This window comes from Sturnus vulgaris, chromosome Z (genome assembly GCF_052056855.1).
Source record: "Sturnus vulgaris isolate bStuVul1 chromosome Z, bStuVul1.hap1, whole genome shotgun sequence".
NCBI classification, from domain to species: domain Eukaryota; kingdom Metazoa; phylum Chordata; class Aves; order Passeriformes; family Sturnidae; genus Sturnus; species Sturnus vulgaris.
The window spans coordinates 64,305,510-64,328,571 of NC_142283.1; the positions used below are offsets into that span (position 1 = coordinate 64,305,510).

The following is a 23,062-nucleotide window of genomic DNA, read 5'->3' on the forward strand; positions in this document are numbered from 1 at the left end:
GGGGCGGGCCGAGCGCCGTCGCCGGCCGGGGCGGCGCCGCCAGAGGAGGGTCCCGGCGGGTCCCGGCGCTCGCTGCCCCGCCTCCGCCGCCCCGCCCGGCCCGGCCCGGCCCGGCCCGGTCCCCCCGCGCCCGCACGGACGGTCCGGCGGGCCCGCGGCCGCCATTGGCTCACGGCGCCATCCGGGCACTCGGCGCGGCGCCGCCGCTCGGCCCCATCGTCCCAATATGGCGGAGGTGAGCGGGCAGAGCGGGCCGGGCGCGGGGCTCGCCCGGTGCCCTGCGGGGCCTAGCGCTCGCAGCGCCTCCGCGCCGCCCCGGCACCCCGGGAGGCGCCCTGGCGGCGGCTCGGCGGGACCGGCGAGGGTGGCGGGGCCGGGGCGGCGGAGCCTGCGCGACCAGGCCGCGGGGCGGGCGCGGTGCCGGTGCGCGGCCCGCGGCCGGCGGAGGGGCCGCGGGGCGGGTCGGCGGTGTCGCCGCTGCGGCGCGGGCTGTGGAGAACCGCCCGGAGGGAGGGAGGAGGAGCGCGTCCCGGGTTGGGAGCGGGGACGAAGCGGCGGCCGGTCCGGTCTGTGACACGTCCCGCCCGGCCGGGGCCGGAGGGAGACGGAGCGCCGGCCAGGCCTTGCGCGGCCCCGGGGGGAGGCCTTGTGCCAGCCGAGGAGGAGGGACAGAGAGCGGCAGGCGGGAGCGAGGGAAGGAGGGATGGGCGCGGGTGAGCGCGATGGACCGGCCAGCAGGGCGGGACGCTGGGGCTGAGGCTGGAGGGGAGCGCGGGGAAAAGCAGGGTGGCGGGGAGACGGGGTAGCTCCGACGGCTGCGTCAAATGAGGAGCCCTGCCTGCTGGCGGGCCGCAGGGAGCCCGCTCTCATCTCGCCCTCTCTTTTCCTGCAGGCTTCTTTTGGGAGTTCGAGCCCAGGTTCGTCCTCGCCCACCTCCTGCATCGGCACCCGGCCTGTCGCCCGCACGCCGTTCTCTCCTTGCTGTTCCTTCCCAAATTTATCCCCTCGTAGTTTTCCTAAGGCTTCGTGTGCACGCTGTTAACCGCCTGCCAGGTTTTTAAGAGGAGATGAGCGCTGCGGAATCCTTCACTTAAGTCCAGTTGCACTTAGAAATTGGCTGGTCGGAACCAAAAATTAAATGAAAGTTGTGTAGCACTTTTAAGTCAGCATCTCAGTAAAGTCCGATAGCCTGGAGAGAAACAGCTTTTCTTGTTGCTGATAACTGCAGGCTAAATTTTTGACTTCTTGGTAATAACAGAAAATGTTTAAAATTATAATAACAAGTAATTTTCGAGGCTATAACTAAATGCTGCTGAGGTGCTTTGGAATACGTTATACAACCAAGCATCGTTAACATCAACAGGGCTATTCTGAAATAATTTGGGGAACATATTTTCTTCTATGCAGATGGATTCTGCAGTGTTTGTCATCGTCTTTAACTATTATGAAATTTGTTGAGCTTGCATTTTTCAGTATAGTTTTGAATATTTTAAATGGGGTATTGGACATTCAGAACTACAAGAGAAGTGGGACTTTTTAATGTAGAGTCTGTGGAACAGAACTTCCCCTTGAATTCAATGGAAAATGAACCAGAAAAGCAATTAGAAGAAATAATCTCGAGCACACCCTAATAAATGTGTGTTAGGTTAAGGCAGGTGATTCTTTCTTAAAACTTGAGCAGGATATGGTGGCCAACAGCAAGAGGATTAAAAATATAATGTCATTCTTAGAGCTGTAGTAGCATTGTCAGCTGTGCTGAAAGTTCTGTGAGACCATAATATGAATAGCATGTGAATAAAAAAATCCTGTATGTTTCTCTACAGTATGATATTACAAACTTTGGCAGCTTTGTCTTAGGCAAGCTGAACAAAGTTCAATTACCTGCATGTACTGAATGAATTCTTAGTATAAATGATGAAAAATGGCATTCTTTAAGGTTCAGAAGTGTTGGTTTCTACAGCTGTCTCAAAGCTGAAAGCAGTGCAAAGAGGAATAGTGTATTATTTTTTGAAGAGGCTTGAAAATTTGTAGCTATGTCTTTCAAAATTTTTGAAGACGTTCCTTGGTAGAAATACTTCTTGATAAACCTCTTCTTTGAAGCTTGAAAACTAAGGATTGCAACAGAACACTGGCATATAAGGGGAAAACAGAAGTGAAAGAGAAATACACTAATAAATAGTCAATAGAAATAATAATAATAGAAATAATCTGTCTTTTTGCTCCAACTTGAAAGCCATAAAGAAGTGAACATTAAAGAGCAAAGCAACCCTGTAATTTGGTGATTCTTTACTATAGAACACTGACTACTGATGCAGAGTATTTTCATCTTGGAAACTGGTTGACTAATGATAATCATTAAAATGACAAAATGGATTTAAAATAATAGTACTTTTTTGATGACTTCTGAGTATCATCTTCAGTAATTAAAAAGTGTCTGTTGGACTACAGACCTATCACACTGGGTTGTTAATTAATGTGATCCATTAGAAGCATTTTGTTATTTTTAGTGTATTTTCCATATTATTTATGGAAATTCTATAGAAATTATAGAAATGTGCTTATTCTTCTAGATCAAGTGCTACAAGTTAATTTTATCAGGAGATGCATTTGTGAGGCTAAAGCAATTGGAAGCGAGTCTCACTTTATTTTGCTATTAGTAGGATGTGAATTCATAACCTGTTACCTGTTTGCCAGTGAAAAACTATGCTTGTTACCATATAAATTACATCAATAAAATCAGAGTCTACAGACCACAGTTTTGCACCTTCTGATATATTTTGATGTGTGTGCTTTTTGTCTTAATGGTGATTTAAAGAGTGTGTTGAACAAACTTCTATTCAGTAAAATATTAATTTGGGATTGTATTTCCTGAAACTTAGTTTTGCTTGTTAAGGTACTTCTCCTTGCTGTTCTGTCTATAGCAAAAGAGAAAGCTGACCGTATTACTTACAAAAATGAAACGGAACGGTCATCTAAAGCAGCTGAATTTCTCAAGGTGTTACAAATTTGTTACTCCACTGAGAATTCTGACCCTATTTGTAAGAGAATTCATGCAAGTTTTTTTTGCCAGGATTAAATTTTGTATGTTGGTATAGGGGAGGAAATTTCTCAAGTTAAGTTTTTTTTTGATAGTTGGCTCTTTGTCATCTGAGGATCATGACTTTGACCCATCTGCTGAAATGCTGGTACACGATTATGATGATGAGCGAACTCTTGAAGAAGAGGAAATGATGGAAGAAAGCAAAAATTTCAGCTCTGAAATTGAAGATTTAGAAAAGGTAAGAGTGACTCTCTCCCTTGTGAATGTTCATATGTATTGTAACTTTTCTAGTGAAAACGTTCAGCTTGTCCTTCAACTTGTATAGTGCAGTTTTCTGCAAAAATGCACTTGCAGCTTGTTTAAAAGAAAGGTTAGGATGTAGCAGTGCATCATCGCAGAAAAGGCTGAACTTAGTTTCTCAAAGGTATTGGTGCTCATATTTTTTATTTAGTAGCACATTTGCTTTGGTAGAGAAATCACTGAAGTTGGCCTGTCATTTAAGATCACTTGTATGTTGAAACTGTACATTTTGCTTACTATTGAAATGACATCTAGCTGTGTTTCATTATGTTGTCAGGTTTTACTTTTCCAATGTGCTGACAAACAATCCTGGTTTAGGCACGATGGGTCACATTAATTTGCTATATAAGTTATATTTCTATGTCTTAGTTTCATCTGTTTAGCAACATAGTGGATGTACAAAATGATCAGTGTGCTCTTTGGCTTTTCCTATTCCTTTTTGCACTTCTTAATAAGTTTTTCATATATACACCTCTTGTTCATCAGTGGTAGTGTAGCACGCATTCCAAATGCCTGCTGAGCACTGAAATTGATGCTGTTTACATTGCTGTTTGGTGACCCACTTATATTACTCAGCATAACTGCAGGTTTAGGTCAACAGACTTCAGAAAAAAGGTATTTTTTAGCATCAAGTGCAAGGCTGTTTTTGTGTAGTCCATGTAAAAACAAATTTTCTACATGTGTAGTTGACAGTGTTTATACTACTAACTTTTTTTAATTTTTTTTTTTACCTTACTGCCTTTACAATTACATTTTGCTGATTATGAGCTTGCTGTTGTAGTAGTGAAGCAGTTTGCCAGGTCTGATGGTTAAAATTGAGCTTTTACTCCACAAAATTCTCTTACTGCTTCTATAGTAGAAGAAAGAAGAACTGAGAGACACTCACCTTAAACACTTTATTACTTTACATCCTTATCCTGGAAAGACTCACACATGAGTTTCCATCTACCCATTGTGAAAAGTCTTTGCAGGATTAAGACCTTGCCTGACTAAAGAAAAAAAGGGGAATTTAATCAGTGTATGAGTTCAGCAAAAAATTTTTAGAGGTATAACTTTTAAAGGTGTAAATGTTTGAAAATATTTTTCATACTCTGATGTCTTGAACCAGGTAACCAAAAAAAAATCTTCACTGTTTATTGTTTTATTAATTGTATTCGGATGCAAGTATGATAGTTATTAGAATTACTTGATCAAAAGCTATTGGAAAAGAAATGTTAAAAATCAAGCCTTTCTCTTGATTTTTGCCTTTTCTTGGCTGTCTTTCTCTTGTTACATTCTCAATAATATAGATTTAATAAAGTTAATATAAAATACATTGTGCAAGAGATGAAGGAAGGGCTTAGAAGTTGCCGTATTGGTTTACTTTAGTGGAGGTTTTCCCATGTGCAGCTACAGCTATGTAGGAATAAAGTCTTCAAAGGTTTCTGTATTTCTCTTGAAGAAATATTGGCAAATCATGTTCTACACTATCAATCAGATAAGGAGCAAATTTTTAGTGTAAACTCTTACGTTTCATCCAGTAAAATGTTTTCCCCAACAGCTTGACAGAACTTCACTACATGCCAAGAGACATGTTTATGAATTACTGTTACAGAATCACAATATTTTAAACCTTTAATCATTCCTACTTTCAGCTGAGTTTTTCTTTGTTTGTTTTTTATTTCTGTTCTTCAAAATATATCTTACTCTCTTAGGCCTGAACTGTTCACAAGTAATTGGCAATCTATTGAAGTGTTGTAAATCTTCTTGTCTTAGGAAGGAAACATGCCGTTGGAAGATTTACTAGCATTCTATGGCTATGAACCCACGATTCCAGTCATGCCAGGTTCCAGTGCGAATAGCTCTCCAAGTGAACTTGCAGATGAGCTTCCAGATATGACTCTAGATAAAGTAAGTCCGAACCATTTTCACCTGAATTGTTATTTAAAAGCAGAAATCCAGGTGGCTTTAATGACATGTCATAATCTCGACATTACAAAATACCTATCTTCATTAATTTTGATAAACATTGTCACTCTGGGATCCTGCCTTTTCAAGAATATTTGGAATCTAGTTCAAATAGTGATGCATATCAACTTTAGTGACACTATATTAGTACAAAAGAAAACTAAATATGTCTACAGTTCTTCTAAAACACGTGCAAAGAACTTATAAATAGAAGGTTTGTTAGTTGTTTGGGGTTTTTTTTTAGTTAAGAAGTGGGATTTTTTGATAATATATGCAATGTCCAGAAGTAACTCTTGACTTCCACCACACATCAAGTACCAAAATATGGTATGAAAATAACTTGAGAAAGCACTCTTGAATGCTTTGGAATTTTATTTTCAAATGCATATCTTTTAGAAGGGTGTCAGCTGTGGGGAGTGAGAGATTGTGTAGTGACTATATGTGTTGCATTGATGATACAAAACTCTGAAACTTCAGCTTTTGTGGTTTGCCAGTTAACTTTAAATTCTGAGATTTTATTCTGGTTTTTGGCCATAAAGCGTGTGCAGCTTGTAGTTGAGGCTAGAAAGTATGCAAGTAGTAAGTATATGTCTTTTTTTCCTGTGAGTATGATGTAATGGTAAACTCCACAGAAAGAAGGATATAATGATGGCTCTGCACATCTGATTCGCATTAGGATTCACGATTGTGTTGAGGCTACAAAAATGTAGTCGGCTTGTTGTCTAATACAGTTCTTTCCCTTCCAAATCTCTGTCAGAGAGTTTCAAACATGTCTGCTGCTGGAGGAAGTGTGCATTTTCTTTCTTAATATTGTTTCTTCAACCTATGAAAACATAAGAGTTTTTTGGTGTTTTGTTATCTGGAACTATCCTCTCAGCAAAGTCTACAAAAATCCTAGCTGAGGGTTTTTTTGGTTGGTTGGCCTTTTCCCAGAGTTTAGGAGGCAGTAGGCTTTTACAACTTCAGTATATCTGTGATACAAGGAGTGACAGAATGCTAAGTATGTGAGGCAGTTTCCATTGGTGTTTCTTACTGGAAGCAATTGGAGGAATATCTGAGATTGATGCTTGCAAATGGTAATTATTGTGCATTTGTTTTAATAGAATACACAGGGGAACCACTATGTTTGACTCTGAAATGAGTGATTTTATTCTTAGTTAGTAAGAGCAAATTAGCTTTTTATTAAAGGGAGTATAGTCTGCTAAATTTTCGTATGGTAAGGTAACTCATTTTAATTAATAGGCTTACAATTGACTGAATCTAAGTGCTCACCAGTCTATATTTTATAGTCACTGTGAGATTTTATTCTTTTATTTTAATCATACAGGAGGAAATCGCTAAAGACCTCTTGTCGGGTGATGATGAAGAAACACAGTCCTCAGCTGATGACTTGACACCATCAGTTACTTCACATGAGGCTACTGACTTCTTTCCTCGGCCACTAAGATGTAGGAATCCTAATTTTATAATAGTATTCAAAAAGTTGTAACATTATATGTAGCTTCGTCCCTTAAAATAGCAAAACTGAGAATACTACTCACTGTACCAGGAGTTGAGAAATAGTGCTTTGCAGGATGTTGTACATGAGCATTGCCTTTGGTTGGCATTACTGAGTACCTAAAAGACTTAGATTTTGTTCTCCGCTCAAAGCACAAGTGAAATTAATTTCTCTATAAATACAATGACTTCCTAATCAATAGTTAATACAGTACTGAGGAACACCCTTCATGATTTTCAATGTTAGTGAATTATATGAACATGTAACCCATTCTTTTAAATTACTAAAATTTTTGCTGCTGCTTTTAAGCCAGTGACTCCTCTGTGCAGGCTGTGGATGTGAACTGGGACGCAGTGTCTTTGTGATTATTTCCCTTCACACATTCAACACTTTTCCGTAGGACTTCTTGGGGTGAGCCAAAGTAGTTTTATATGGGATGAGGCCTGTAAACCCATGACCACCAAAATTTCACTATCCATGGAGCTGTGATGGGAAGGAGCCAGCAGTTCAGTTATCCAGCCTGGATAAGAGGTTCCTCCTTGCCTGTTGCATCTCATTTTTTCACTGGTGTCCTAGTGTTAGAGCATTGTGGAAGACTAAGTGTGGCAGCTGCATAGAAAGATGTCTTTAGCCTCTCATTTGTACTGAGGATTTAGAAACAGTCGTCTTTGTTATCAGCTGTCATGGTTTTCTTTCAAAATATTACTTTGTTAGAGCATTAAGCTGGGCATTTTAAGATGAAGTATCCACCATTTCAGGGAAGGAGATGTCAGTTCTCTGTGCTGTTGGCAGTTCAATCTTTTTTCTGGTCTCTGTCCATTTCCCTGATTCTAAGATAACATTCAGTTTTAAGATATGCTTTATCTAGACTGTTTCCTTAAGTTTACATTAATTGGGCAAAATAATTGCCTGTGATTGTCCAAGCATATTGTTCCATTCATTCAAGTTAGCCCCTTGCTTGCTACTTAAAAAAGAGAGAGATGGGTGATTTTAGTAATGACTACAGGAAGAAGACCCTCAGTCCATATGGTCTCATGTGGTATGATATTGTCTCTGATGTTCATAACGTTTTAGTTGTGATGAAGCTAAAATTTCAGCCCAGTCTATAAGTATTTTTTTTCTGAAGTTGGAGAATGCAAAGTAGTTGTAATTGTGTCACAACCATAGATTCCCTTCTGCTGGGGATTATACAACTATAAAAATTGAGCGGCTTCAGAACCCAGTACCACAGTGTTCCAGATTCTAAAATATGAGTTATTCTGTGGAGTAACGTATTGTAATTGTTTGGAGGGCTCCACTGTATTTCTTCCTAAGGGATGGGAAGAAAAAAAAGGAGATTTAAGAGGAGTAAGCAGTCTTTTGCTGTCTTTTACTTACTCCATATTTTGTGTCTCTCCTGTATCTTCATTCTGTGCTAAGGCACTCTGGTTTAAAAGGAATGTTTTGAATGCCCGTGAAAACTTCTGATGAAAGGTTTTAGTAGGTAATAGAGACATGCCTTCAGCTTTTTACTCTCTTTGTGATTAACCTGAGGCTTTGTCATAGCCCTGGAAGTTGTCTTTTTTTTTCTCTAGGTGTAGGCTTTTCTTGAGAAAATCAACAAAAAGTTTTCTCATTTCCTTCTGACTGTTGAAAATACAGTAGATTATGTCATTTGCAATGAAGTTAAATGTTTCAGTTCTGCATTATACGAATACCAGTGTGTTCTGACTTCATTCAAGTTTGGTTTTGATAGAAATCTGGATCAACAGACACACAGTAAATGTCTCCTTGAATAAAAGAGGTGCTCCTTTCAAAAGTGAATGATGTCTTGTACTTCTGTGCTTGAACAAAATATTCTTCGTTACTAAAAACAAACTTCTCTGTTTCTGAAGCAAACACCACATGTGATGGAGATAAGGAATCTGATGGTGAAGATGTAGAGGCAGACAATGGTAACTCATCTGAAGACTTGAGAAAGGTAATAATTATGTTTTTTTAAAGTTTAGAAATTTGCTGTTAACAAAAATCCAATAAGATTTTTAGTATTTATCTAAAATTGTATCTTAATTCAGGAATACCAGGTTAATGACATTTTTTAATACTTCCATACACAAAATATTGTTAATAACTTTTTCTCTTAATTTTTATTACATTTTCAGGAAATAATGATTGGTTCACAGTACCAGGCTGAAATTCCAGCTTACCTTGGCAGATGCAGTGATGATGAAAAGGGTTTGTTCTTCTAATTGTTTTCTTCTTATTTTATGTTTATACACAGCTCTTGATGGAAAAATGTTATTTAAATTTGTAAGGTCAATTCAATTAACTGGCTAAAGTCTCAGAGACCATTAAAAAAGAAGTACTAGAAAATTGAAGTAGCACAACTGTATACTTATATCTCAGAAGTGTGACTCTCCAGCTTGGAGAGGATATTACTAAGACAAAATTAGAGGGTTAATTTTGAAGTGTCTGGTAATATTAGGTGTCAACTAACTGTAGGTCAAATATGAGTAACTTCGTTGGAGAATCATAGCTGGTCTATGAGTATGTAACATAGTTTACATTGAAGACTGTTCAAACAGTATTTTTCCTTGCTTGTTCTTTTTGGCAGGTAAAACTGTGTGATTTACAAAATTGATATGGAAAACAAAGCAATAAGCTATTTTAAATTTGTGTAGGTCCTGTAATACTGTCTCTCAAAAATGTGGTGTTTTAAATATGATGTTACTCCAGTGCAAATGTAGGTTAAAAAATGCAGTTGTGCTAGAGTGGGAAAAAGAGCCTTATTTAATGGAGTTTTATTTTGCTTCTTTAGAAACCTAGCACATATAGCTGTGGAATTAAAAACGGAAATAATGCCAACATTTTTTCTCATGGGTGGAACAGCTGTGAAATTAAGAAATTGTAGGGTGATACAATAATAAATGAAAGGCATTTTATGGTTTTTTCTGTAAATTTTTGATACTCTGTGAAGTGCTTGTGTTCTTTAACATTTAAGGGAGATATTATTTGAGTGAATTGTATTGAGTCTTTTCAATAGTGCCACCTGCTCTTTTGAGGTATAATCCTTTGCAATGAGAAGAAGAATGTTTGATAGGGATGGAGCTGGAAGTGTTAGGAAGTGAATATCTCTTGTGTTGCTTAAGACCTAGGAAAGCCTCCAATTTTTTAAGATTCAAGCATGATGCTAATGGGTTGCAAGCAATGGAGTAGTAAGGCCTGGATTTATGTGAGTAATTCTTGTACTGTTTCCACATGTTGACTTCTCAGCCGAGAACTAAAGAAGTTCTTATGACCAGAGGATGACCAAGGACAGGTTTCTGACAATTTTCTCGGTAATGAGCTGGTAGTAGAGAGAACTAGTGAAAGTCTTGTCTGATAGCATGGCCAAGAGCAAAGGGGTAGCTCCTAGATCAGAGAGCTCAAGGTGCATCTTTTGAGGGTTATTGGTCCTGGACTCTAGCAAAAAGCACTGCATTGTCTTGGTTGGTAAAGAAAGCTGAAGAGGAGTGTCACCAGCGCTCTGGAAGGTTTGGCTTGGTTATAGGGGTGGAGGATTCTGTGAAAGCCTTTCCTGTATGCCCTGAAGAGTTAGTATGGCAAATACGGGCTTACATTTGTGCTATGTAGTCCAGCTACTAGAATTGAGCTGGAAAGCAGTTCTGCACTCCTGTAAACTTTACACTTGTAACCTGTCTGTCTGAAAGCTTTCCATGTTACTCAACCATAAAAAAAACTTTCAGTGGTGTTGTTTTATTCCTCACCTTAGCCTAATGCTGTTTCCTGCAGTTTTAGGAGAGCTTTGAGCTCTCCATATTTTTTTGCTGTAACAGCCATTATGATTCTGTGTTTGAATTAAATAACTCAAATTCTGTATTGCTGAGAGAAAACATGATGTGCAATGGTAATCACATGTATTGATCAGAGTAAAGGATTTATAGTTTAATCTAGTATTGAAACATATGCACAGACTGACAAAGGTTCAGGTCAGCTCTTGTGTGGTGTATCATTGTTGAGATCAGCTATCTGAAAGTTGCAGGTGTCATTTCAATGTACTGTGGAGGACTGTACATCCTAATCACTTACAGCATTCAACATACTAAATTCTTGACAACGTTTAGTTGCTACTGAATGGAAAAACAAATCATCACTCTGCCATGTAGATTGCCATTTTTTAATGTAATTCTTTGTCAAATTTTAGTTGAAAATTACTAAATAGCCAAAGTGATCTGCAGTTCAAAAGTGGTATGATCATGCTTGATTTGATTGCTTCTGTGTTCCTGTTCTTTGTATTTGTGAAATAGCTTTTAATTTTACAGCCTTAAAAATGTTACACCTGGCTTGAATGGGTTTCTGTTTTATCAGCTTATGAAAATGAAGACCATTTACTTTGGAAACCTGATGTGATCTCAGAAAGTAAAGTTAAAGAATACCTTTTTGAAACCTCCTTAAGAACAGGAAATGAAAAAATGATTGGCAGAATTCCTGAAGGACTACATACACGGGACAATGAACAAGTAGGTTTTATATCCTGTTCCATTTGTGGCATAGCACTTTGTAATCAACATGTCTCCTTCTCTGCTTTGTGTTATAAAGGCACCACTACTCAATGTCTTCATTCCTTTGTTGGATAGTATGGGGTCAAGATCCTAATTAAAATTTTTAAGCACGTGCTTAATGTTGAGTATCTGAATGTTGGCATCCTAATGATCTGTGATGTTTCTGATTGTCATGCTGTTGACAAATTCAGCCTTTTTAATAATTGCATACAGTGTTTTACATTTTTGTAGTCAAATCTTGCCTCAGGTTTTGGATGATTTTGGTTTTGGCTCTTATTTTTAAGTTTTTTCTATCATGTGTAAAGATGAATCCTCTATGGTTTTTTTTTCACTAGATATGTTCCCTGGAAGACTAATTCTGGAGGTCTAGAATGGATATGAGAAATTTTTGACTCTTTCTAAAGACTTTTTTTATTTTATAGGCCCTGTATGAACTTCTTAAAAGTAGCCATAATGTTAAAGAAGCAATTGAGAGATACTGCTCAAATGGAAAGGCATCTCAGGGTAAGAGAATACATAATTTTTCAGAAAAATGTGGTTAAAAAAAAAGTTGTGTGGAAAATCATTTGAGTAGGAATCAGGTTATCAAGCCATCCCTGTCATGAAGACTTTAGTACAAATTAGGTATAATCTGACAGTCGGCCATTTGGAAGTTCTGCTACAGAAGTTTGCAGTTCGTAGAGAAGTTGAGGATTTGTCTTTGGCCTTCCCTTCTTTCCTCCACAGCTGTTGTAACAATGAAACAGATTGACAAGAGGGGTAGGGAGAGTTGTGATTCTGCTGCTGTAAAGCAGTTCTCATCCACTAGATACTATCTCTTTGAGATCATGGTTGATTACAGTCTGATAACATTGTACCAAAATCAGGAGAATATAGATGGGTACATAAACAAGCCCTCACTCTATGCTAACATTTGTGCCATGCCGGCCCTAAACGGGCTCCATTTTATAGTTCCATGAGGCACGGAGAGCTTTGCTTGAGTCTGCACTGGAAAATGGGCTTCAGTCTCGTTTCTCCTTATTATTTATTAATCCCTTAAATGAAAACCAGATAAAGTAATTTAACAAAGATGGGGTTTTGTCCTTTATTTTTGCGTATGTATTGTGTGAAGCAGAATGGGTTATGAGCTGTGCTGTAAGCTGATATGCTGGCAGATAGCCCTCTGCTCAGAACTGGATCCCAAGGGAAGTTGAGTGTATACAGTTCAGGTGCTGTGAGAGAGGTGTGTGTCTAGGTGGTTAAACGCCGGCTGGCAACTTAAGTACCACACAGCTGCCCACTCACTCCTCCTGCCTCACGACTTCCTTTCCTGGTGTACACAAGAATTAGAGGAAAAAAGCAAAACTTTGTGTTGAGATAAGAACAGTTTAATAATTAAAACAAAAAATAATTGACAATAATTGTGAAGAAAGGGAAAGAGAGATGAGTAAAACCCCCAGAGGTGAGTGGTGCCCAGTGTCGCGGTTGCTCAGCCCCTGCTGAGCGATGCCCAGCCCATCCCCCAGCAGCGCCCGGCCCCTCCCAGCCTGTTCCTGCCCTGCCCATGTCAGTCTGTGTATGGAATATCCCTTTGGCCAGGTCGGGTCAGCTCTCCTGGCCATGCTCCCCCAGCCACTTGTGCACCTGATCTCTGCAGAGCACGGGACAATGAAATGTCCTTAATTGCACAGTTTGGCACTAACTAAAACATCAGTGTGTTACCAATATTGTTCTCATATGGGATCCAAAACACAGTACTGTACCAGTTACTAAAAAGAAAATTATCTTGGCCAAAATCAGGACAGTAAGAGCAAACTGAAGGGGGCAGTAAGGACTATAAGAAGAATGCTTTAAAAGTCTAATGTAAAAGAAAAGATTTTGTAGACCTTAAAATATCTGCTACAGGGCTGTATCCTAAATCCAGTACCTCTTCAGAATTTAGGTTCCTATTTCAGGATTTAAAAATATTTTTGTCCATTTGTGGCTTAGAGGCCAAAATTCCATCCTAAGGACTAGTAATCCTCACCCATACCCCATCCCCAAGTTCAAATGGAACTGTTATACCCTCATTAAAATAGCAATGGATAGATGGAGGAATAAGGCCTAGTAGATGAGGGAGAGGCTGTGGATGTTGCTTACCTAGACTTCAGTAAAGCCTTTGACACCATTCTCCACAGAATTCTCCAGCAGAAGGTGACAGCCCATGGCTTGGACAAGTGCACTCTTCACTGAGATAAAGCCATATGGATGGCTTAGCCCAGAGAATGATGGTAAATGGAATTACACCTGGCTGGTGTGTTCCCCAGGGCTCAGTACTGGGGGCAGTTCTGTTTTATATCTTTATCAATGATCTGGATCAAGTGCATTCTTGGTCCATTGGCAGGCAAAACCAGAATGGGTGGGAGTGTTGGTCTGCTGGAGGGCAGGAAGGCTCTGCAGAGGGATCTGGACAGGCTGGATCATGGCTGAGGCCAATGGTGTGAGGTTCAACAAGGTCAAGTGCCAGGTCCTGCCCTTGGGTCACAACAAGCCCAGGCAGTGCCACAGGCTGGCACAGAGTGGCTGGAAAGGAGCTGGGGGTGCTGGTGACAGTGACTGAGCATGAGCCAGGGTGTGCCCAGGTGGCCAAGAAGGCCAATGGCATCCTGGGCTGGATCAGCAATAGTGTGGCCAGCAGGAGCAGGGCAGGGATTGTCCCCCTGTGCTGGGCACTGCTGAGGCCACACCTCGAGTGCTGTGTCCAGTTCTGGGCCCTCCCTGCAAGAAAGACCCTGAGGGGCTGGAGTGAGTGCAGAGAAGGGAACGGAGCTGGGGCAGGGTCTGGAGCACCAGTGCTGTGAGGAGCAGCTGAGGGAGCTGGGGGTGTTTATCCCAGATAAAAGGAGGATCAGGGTGACATTATCACTCCCTACAACTGCCTGGAAGGATGCTGTGGCCAGGTGGGGTTGGCCTCTTCTTCCAGGCAACCATAGCAGGACAAGAGGAAATGGCCTCAAGCTACACCAGGGGAAGTTTATATTAGGTATTGCAAAGAACTTCATGGACAGGGTTGTTAAACATTGGGATAGATTTTCCAGGAAGATGGGGGAATCACCATTCCTAGGAGTGTTCAAGAAACAACTAAATATAAGTCATTTGGTGCTGTGATCTAGTTGGCAAGTTGGTGTTTGATCAAAGGTTGGGCTTCATGGTCTTGGAGGTCTTTACCAACCTTAATGATTCTATGATTCTGTAATGTTTTCAGTGTCTGTCTTTTAGAGTAGCTATTATACTATGATCTACTCTATCCACTGAAGCTCACTACTGTTCTCAGTATGGAAATCAAGAATACCTCGCTCCCAGATGAGTTTCTTAACTGTAAGACTTCACATGGGACTATTTTCTCCTCTTCAAAGGTTAAGAACTCTGTAGTAAGGAATGCAAAATTAATGGGGCTGAGAAACAACAACAAAAAAAAAGCTGTGGAGTGATTATCGCTTTCATCTGGGAGCAGAAAGGTCTTGTTTTCAGTGTCTACTTCCAGAAATACTTTGAAATGTGTGAATGCTTTCCCCCCCCACTTGCTTTTAATATTAGTTTCTTAGTTAGTTGAGTGGAAACTTTTTGGATCACCGTTATGAATGTAAGATATCTGAAAAATTATTCCTTACTTACATATATACCCAAAGCTACAATCAAGATATGAAATTAAGAAGAGTCTTGAATGATTTTTGTTGTTGTTTGTCTAACCAAAATCCAGTTTTAGGAAATGCAGGTTTAGTCATTAAAAAAAAAAAAAGATAAAAGAATTTTGCAGTTTCTCCTCAAGAGATCTGAAGGGGTTGGAGATCTGTGGCTCTTTAGAACCAGGTGGTTATTTGTTTTTTTTCTGGATTCCCTGATAGTCCTCATTTTTAAAAAGCCTGGATCATGTTAAGTGTAGTCCCAGTCAGTTTGTCCTGTATGGCTTCCTGACCTAGGTTTAGTCCTGAGGCACTCCTCCATGGTGCATTACGCCTTTTCCAGGAGTGCACTGCCTCACCAGGGGGTTTATGAGATCAGGCAAGTGTTGAATGGTCTGGGCAGTCTCTCTCGTGCTGGATCCATTGGCTGTCTGTGTCAGGTTGGAATTCCCTCCTGCTGACAGTTCATCCCACCTTATTTCTCAGCTGTGATTCACAGTGCCACGCACCAAGGCTGGCATCCAGGCTGGCAGTTGGCTCCTGGGTAAGATGTGGCCTGCACTGCTGAGTGCCTGGGAGGGTGAGGGCTTGGCACTGCTCCTGTGGTTTGCACGGCAGGGATGGGCTCTGTCAGGCCTTCTTGTCTGTGGTGCTCTCTCAGTCAGAACAGGACCATCCATCAAATCTGGATTTTCCTTCACTCTTTTTTTCAACTATTCTGTGTAACAAGAAATACTGAGAAAAATCATCACACCTACCACCTCACTGATGTTATCAAACAGTATTTTTAAATGACAAATTCATTAAGAACAATAAATCTTTGAAATATTCTTTGTCTTCAAGGATGAAAGATTACTGAAATCAAACTCTTCTAGAACATTCTTTGTAAAGAAGAATGTTAAATTTCAGGTAGGTTAGTTTCTCAGTAGGAGAAATAACATGGATCTAAATAACTGAATTACTTTTTCTTTGGAATGTATTTGGATATTCATCCATTAGGAACAAAAATTTTATTCTTTGTAAAAGGTTAGTGAGTTAAATCAAGTTTCTCATGCTACTTTTGTAATTATCTAGAAGAGATGACAGCATGGACAGAAGAGGAATGCAGAAGCTTTGAAAATGCACTTCTGATGTACGGAAAAGACTTTCATCTCATACAGAAAAACAAGGTTAGTATTTTACAGTTAAATGGAAAAATTGGTAAATTGTATGATACTATATGAAGGCAATCTGTCAGAAGCCATACAGAAGAGGGAAATAAGAACCCTATTAAAATAAATTCGTCAATTTTGAACTAATTTTTCCTTTCTTTGCACTAATATTTCCAAATGTCATTGGAAATACTAGGCATTGTGAGATGAGTTAATATATTATCTCTGAAATCAACTTGACATCACTTCTATTTATGCTATGTGCATTAAAATTCAATTTAAATTCATGCCTTTCCTAGAAGTGAACAGCATTTCTGTACCATAGCTATAGGAAGGGAGAATGCATCTTTGCCTGATTTTTTTCTGTCACCAGGAAGGTCTGGATTGCTTCTGATAGACTCCTCTGTGTCTGAAAAATAGGGCTTTTAATTATTTTTATTAAAAAGCAATAGTTGACAATATCTGTGTTTCCAAATTTCCTGTATATCTCCTTTATGCTTTTGATGCTACATTAAAGGGGTTTTTTTCTTTAGGAGTCTGGTGTTTTTATTGTATTTCAGGTGAACTTTATAGGATTGTGGTTGCTGTTCAAAAGAGTCTACTAGTATTGCCCAGTACCTGGCTTAACCCATCCTAAATAATTTGGATAGTTCCAATTTTAAATGGACTTTACAAATAAACATTAACACATCATAGATTAAAAATATATTTTCATGCATAGACCAAAACACGTGTGTTCATGTGTTTGTCACTATGGACCAGAATTCGTCTAAGAAATCTTGGGCAAAAGCAAGAAAGTTTAGGGAAAATTCTGGGATACAGTATACGGTGTTGTCACTTGTGAAAAGCAAGTATCAGCTAGACAAGATTTAGAGTGTGGAGGAGCTTAACAAGATGTATTTCCTTATCACTGCAGTGCAAAGCTTTGTTAACTGGGACCATGTATTAGCGTATGGACACCTGTTATTTTCTTCCCTTTCCTGGTATGTCTGTGCCTAAACTAGCAAGGTTTACTACTGCACCCAAGGCATTTTGGATTCGCCACTGATACTTCTGTATGTTTGAAAACACTGAAATATATTTTACTGCCCGACTGTATTGGGTAAAACTGGAACTCTGGGTGATGTGATGATGATGTGAAATGTTTCTGCATCAAAAGGTAGATAAAAGTGGAAGTAATGACTTTTTCTCTAAAAATCTGACTTCACAAAGCACCTCTATTTTAGGGAAAGAGACAAACAGTTAATGCAAAATGAGTGTTTTCAGTCCTTTATACCATCTCAACAAGACTACAGTTTTATTTTGTTTAAGCATTTACAGTTGTGGCTTGACATCTCTGTTGCCAAAGCCTTCACGGTTCTGGACAAAGGAATAGGTACCCAGAGTCTTCTGTGCTTCACTCCTCTTAGATAATTCATTTGCTCAGCTTTTTCCATCATAAGAGAGAGTATCTTACAGTTTAAAAAATGCTTTTATTTATATATATATATATAAGCACTTCAGATGTAGATGGAGTTTCAGCCTAGTTAAAAAATCTAATAATGCATTGAGTAGTACAAATGTAATACTTGAAACTAGAAGTCTGTTTGAAGTCTGCAAAGATTTGTTCCAGAACAATAAAAACTAACAATATTGCAGGAGTGGGAATTGGGAAGATGACAAAACCTAAGTCTTCACATTAATCTTGTCAATTCTTCTTGTTGCCCTTTAGGTAAGAACCAGAACAGTTGCTGAGTGTGTGGCTTTCTACTACATGTGGAAAAAGTCAGAACGTTATGATTACTTTGCTCAGCAAACAAGATTTGGAAAGAAGAAATACAACCATCATCCAGGAGTTACGTAAGTAAAATGCTCTTGGAATGTGTTTTCTGTTGCAAATCGTAAATGTAGAAGACTTCCCCCCCACCCCACTTCTGTCATTGCAATGTAAAACTTCAGTGGCTATGGCAACTGAAATTAAATCTATCATCATTTATAGGTCTTGTTTTCCAGTTATGTAATACGATATGGATGCAATATTCTTTTAGGGACTACATGGATCGTTTGGTAGATGAAGCAGAATCCTTTGGAGGAGCAGTGCATTCTTCAGCCTTAACATCTAATAGTCGAACAGAAACCATTCCTGATCAACAGCTAAGCATTCTGAACTCTATCACTGCCAATGAGTTGACAGGTAAATCAAGAAAAAAAAAAACCTTGCTTGGAACTACACAAACAACTATTTCATTTGCATTTGTGTTCATCTGTTTTCCAGCACTGACAAACAGTGTAGCTGCAGTCTGCCACACTTCAGATGTGAACTGCCTGGATGATGCTTTTCCTCCCATGGACAGCTTACCCCGAGCACCAGTTAATCATGTGCCTGTTGGAACAGAAGAATTGCTTAACTTGCCTAGCAATGGTGAAAGTGATTGTTTTAATTTATTTGAGACTGGCTTTTATCATTCAGACCTAAACCAAATGAACATGTGCAGTGAGGAGGCGGAAAGACCTGTGAAGAGATTGAAAAGGGGGATTGCTGTCCCAGAATCTTTCATGAATGATGTCTCTGTAAATAACCTTGGTGTGGACTTCGAGAACCACACACACCACATTACGAGTGCCAAAATGGCTGTTTCAGTGGCTGACTTCAGCAGTCTATCTGCAAATGAGACAAATGGTTTTATCAATACCCACACTCTCCATCAACATGCTGCCCTTCATTCAGAATGACTGTGGAAAACTAAACAAACAGTGGGTACTTTATGCAGTAGTAGTAAACTTGATGGGAGCTATCAGGTTTGCTTAGTCTTTCACTGGAAGTTTGAACTTTATGACATCAGTGATGTCTTTGTATGTATAGAACTATATCTTGATTTATCAAGAGTAATTTCTTTTTTCAGTCCATAAATGTGGAAATGTCATAGGATGTGTGGCAGAGTTTGGGACTAAGAGAACTCTGTGGTGCAGCTTTAAGCTCTGCTTCAGTTTTTTTTTCCTAAAGCCTGTAGACGGAGGCCACCGTTTCAAAACCAGCACAGAAGTTCAGAACGGATTGGAGTGGCTTTTTTAGTCTAAGTTACTTTTGCCGTAATGGCTGCAGTGGAATAACAATGTTTACAGGTACCAATCCTGATCCCTGCTCAATGTAGCATTTTTTTTCTCCCCCCTTATAAAGGCAGGGATGGGTTTCTTTATTTTAAACTGCACAAACATACAAGGATGTGTTTTTAATGGAACTTTCTCTCATGTGATACTAAACTAGAGCACTTCAGTTTACAAAACAGCAAATTCATGTTGGTGGAAGCTAGCACAAGGGACTTAAGATGACTAAAGTGAAGATCTACACTTGAATGCTGTTGCAAAGTTAAAGGTCATGGCTACCTTACACAGAAATAATCATGCTGCCATAGATGTCTGTGTACTTTAAACTTACTGGCTTAAACAGGCTATATTGTATTTGGATGGGGTTTGTCCACAACTTTGAAGAGTAATGCAATCGTGTACCTTAACTTTCCCAAGGCAGCTGATGTATAAAGCTACAGTCTGCACAGCTTAGGATTTACCACTAAACAATCTACATTTGGAAGACATCTTAAGTTGTTTGGAGCACTGCAGTTCTAAGTGTTAACAGTTTTGAGGGACTTAGTTTATATAGTAATAGTAGAACCTTGAAGTACGTGCTTGAAAGTTTTTATTTAGTGTGGATTGCATTTATTTGTTTTGACAAGTCATTGGCTTCAAAATGGCACTTCACTTCCTTGGTCAAATAGGAAAGGATGAGTAAAAATTCATCCCATAAAAGCAACTATTTAACTTCATTGCATTTTTTATTTTTGAACCTTGAGTGCAATTTAGCCATCCAGGATGTTTGTCTTGCAAACGTTTTTTCCAATTGCTGCAGGAACCAAGCACAGTATTGGCTTGTAACATGTCGTAGCACACAGCTGGCAGGGTATTCTGATGAAAGCCTGAACCTCACTTGAGTAGGATTACCCCTGTCCCTCCATACCTTTTCTTTGCACTGTTTGTATTACAAATTTAATTGCCACTAATTTGTATTCATTATTCAAGCAATTAAGTTTGCATTGTTGATATTTTTAATAGTTGCTTCAAGGTTGTGCTGAGTAATTAGAAAGTAGTGACTTTTAATATTTGAAAGGGAAGAGGGTATTTATTATGCATACTGTGAACTGCATTGACATCCTGAGTTTCAGATGCAGCATATGGAGTTTTCTTTACAGCATTGTAATGAAGATTGCTTTGAAGTGTTTATGCAATAGCACATTTATCATATTAAAAACAAATTAGTTTAGCACAGTGGACAAAAGTAGCTATGATTTTGTAATCAGTTCTTAACTTAAACATCTCTGAAATACTTAACTTTAGTAAGTACACAGTAAATAATGGGTAGCCTTGGCCCTGTGTTGTACTCTTGACATTTTTAGCCAAGTTCTCAGCTTCTTACTGCTGTGTTTTGTGCTGAACTTTGTACCTTGTTTCTTTCGTTAATGAATCAACCCATTTTAAGTAATTTTGTAGAATTCTGGCCATAATCTTCCAATGTTATACATTCAAGTTTTTCTATGGGTTTACAGTGAGTGGCTGGTCTGTATAAAAATCATACAAAGATGACTGAATGCTTATACCAGTTGCACTTAAATGAACACGCCCATTTTCATTAGTTGATGCAGTAATATACTCAGTTTATCTATGCATTGCTGGGCTCTTAATGTAGGCAGAGACTTGTCTAAGGTTTGGGTTGTCAGCAAGTTGAATGGACACTTTAGTTATTTAATAAAGACTTTGACCAAAATTCAGAAAATGATACGAGAGAAGAATGATTTCCGGGTAGTCTAATATAAATGCTGATCTTATTTAGCCTGTTGGCTAGCTAGCTGGTATCGTTTACTTTTAATTCCTTGTTGAAATGAGGCAATAATTTGCAAGATTTCGTAAATATGTAAATTCTTCATATCTTTTTAGATATCTCTTTCAATATTTTCTGACTACTTCTGTGTATAGTAACATTTTTGTGCATGCTTGATGTGACATTCATAAATTTGTACCACTATGACTTTATCCATGTAAAATAGCTATTTATTGAACTTTACTTTTAAAAGCTGGACTTACTTTTTTTCTCTCAGTTTAAACATTTAAATGGAGAACTTGTTACTGTTTATTAAAAGAATTGTGTTCTGAAAATCAGCATGGAGATAACTGAATTGCAACCATGTGAAGAAATCACAATGCCTTGGCTATTACACAGTGAAGCACAATTCTTGTAACAAACTGTGATGAATTCTTTGTCCTTTGCCACGTGTTTTCTTCATACAAACAAACCAAAAAAATCCATAATGGGCAATTGCAGTATTGGTAAATGTATCCTTTTTATGTACAGGGAATCTGAAGAGGGTAGCAGATTCATGTAGAAGTGTAACTGGTGCTGTGATTATAGCAATACCACAGTTGGTCACACGTCATCTTCCCATGCTAGGTTCTTAAGTGTTTAGTCTTCCTCTTGTAATGGTCAAACCGCTGAATTTACTTGAAGGATGTACAATACTGTTTGAAGAATACAAAATTGTGTACAATTAGGTCAGTGAGTTGTGCAATTGAAACTGAGAGTCAAAAATATAGTAAAACTTCAGTTCAAGTAGGACACAGTGATACTACTTAATTTAACCAAAGTCTCTAATGAGTATTTAACTTTGAATGTAAACTAATGGATAAACTGACCAGCAGGGACGCTATTTGCCCAGCATTACAAGCACATTGTCTACAGACAGGGAAATGAAATACAGTAATTTGTAAGATAATGACAATGTTACTATTTTTATTATTCCTATTTTTCATTGAAAGGAGGAAGATGCTATCAGTTGTACAATAAAGTAGGAATGGTTATAGTCTTCCTAATAAAACAGAGATTCCAGTTATTCTCAGTTCAAAGTAACTACCCTGTGCATAACATAAATCAAGTGACAATCGGAACATGTTTTAGTATCAAATGTTCAAGAGGAAGTCGCTGTTGTTGCATTGGTTTTAATATTTGTACATAAACACTGATTTTTTTGAGCATTATTTTGTATTTGTTGTACTTTAATACCTGGTGTACAGTTCCAGAAATAAATGTCTGGAAACCTTTCTTTATTTGTAAAGCTCTTCACGCATCTGCAGTGTGTTTGCTACTTCTTTTCCAGAGATATTTAGCAGTAACTGAATGCACTTTTAAGAACTCTGGGTATCACCAAAGCCCATGCTACCATCTGTGTTGTGATGGGCAGAGGAGTGAAAAATGCAGCAGGCAGTGATGCAGGTAGCTGATGAGTAATGGTTTGCCTTGAACTTTTGAGACATTATGGCTAAACTATAGCAAATCTCAGATGGGGCTGAAATGTATCTTCAGAGTAACATATTGCAGCAGTGTCACCCCGTGTTCAGACTACACTTAAGCTGTGGGGAATATATACCTGTTCTCTGGGGAAAGAAAACTCACCCAAATTTGTAAATCCATGTCAAGTTAGATTACAGCTGTGAATACAAAAATTTTACTTGGTTTAGGCCTTAATGATGTAGTTAAACAATTTGAAATGCTTTTTGCCTTCATTCTCCAGTCCCTCAAGACAACAAGCACTAATCTTGGACCCTGAAAAGCTGTAAGATCTTACATACCAATTCTGTCAAATGCCAGATGGAATTAGTGGAGTTCTTTCCTGGACCCAGCATGCTTGTTTTTATAGTGGCTGGCGCAGTAAGTCTTCAAGTAAATGAATTTTTTTTTTTTTAATTAGACAGGAGTACAAGCTGATAAAATTGTAAACAGCAAAAGTTGTAATTCGCCAAGCTTGCTTCCCCTGAGGGAGAGATACAAGGATGTCTATCTCATGATGGTCAGTACAATCTGCAAAACAAAATTCCTATCAAAAACAGTTACAAGCTGCTCCCTTTTTTTTAGTTGTTTAGTA

At 39.0% G+C, this 23,062-nt stretch overlaps 1 protein-coding gene across 2 annotated transcripts; it reads left to right on the plus strand.

The window, feature by feature from the left end:
• The first annotated feature begins 105 nt into the window (after positions 1-105).
• On the plus strand, positions 106-22,242 carry MIER3 (MIER family member 3). 2 transcript variants are annotated; one of them, XM_014887025.2, is made up of 13 exons: positions 106-235; positions 893-917; positions 3,133-3,278; positions 5,096-5,230; positions 6,615-6,735; positions 8,660-8,745; positions 8,927-8,999; positions 11,133-11,284; positions 11,749-11,830; positions 16,042-16,136; positions 17,830-17,957; positions 18,146-18,291; positions 18,373-22,242. In XM_014887025.2, exons 1-13 carry the CDS (start codon positions 227-229, stop codon positions 18,828-18,830), a joined length of 1,656 nt encoding a protein of 551 aa, XP_014742511.1. In that variant the 5' UTR covers positions 106-226; the 3' UTR covers positions 18,831-22,242. The 2 variants fall into 2 exon arrangements, with proteins under 2 accessions (XP_014742511.1, XP_014742512.1); XM_014887026.2 differs by having other exon boundaries at positions 109-235; positions 16,045-16,136.
• The last annotated feature ends 820 nt before the right edge of the window (positions 22,243-23,062 follow it).

What these genes read in the sequence shown, in the direction of transcription:
- MIER3 (XM_014887025.2), top strand. An exon ending in CATCTGAAGACTTGAGAAAG is followed by an intron (nt 8,746 to 8,926) that starts GTAATAATTATG and finishes TTACATTTTCAG; the next exon opens with GAAATAATGATTGGTTCACA. An exon ending in ATACACGGGACAATGAACAA is followed by an intron (nt 11,285 to 11,748) that starts GTAGGTTTTATA and finishes TTTATTTTATAG; the next exon opens with GCCCTGTATGAACTTCTTAA.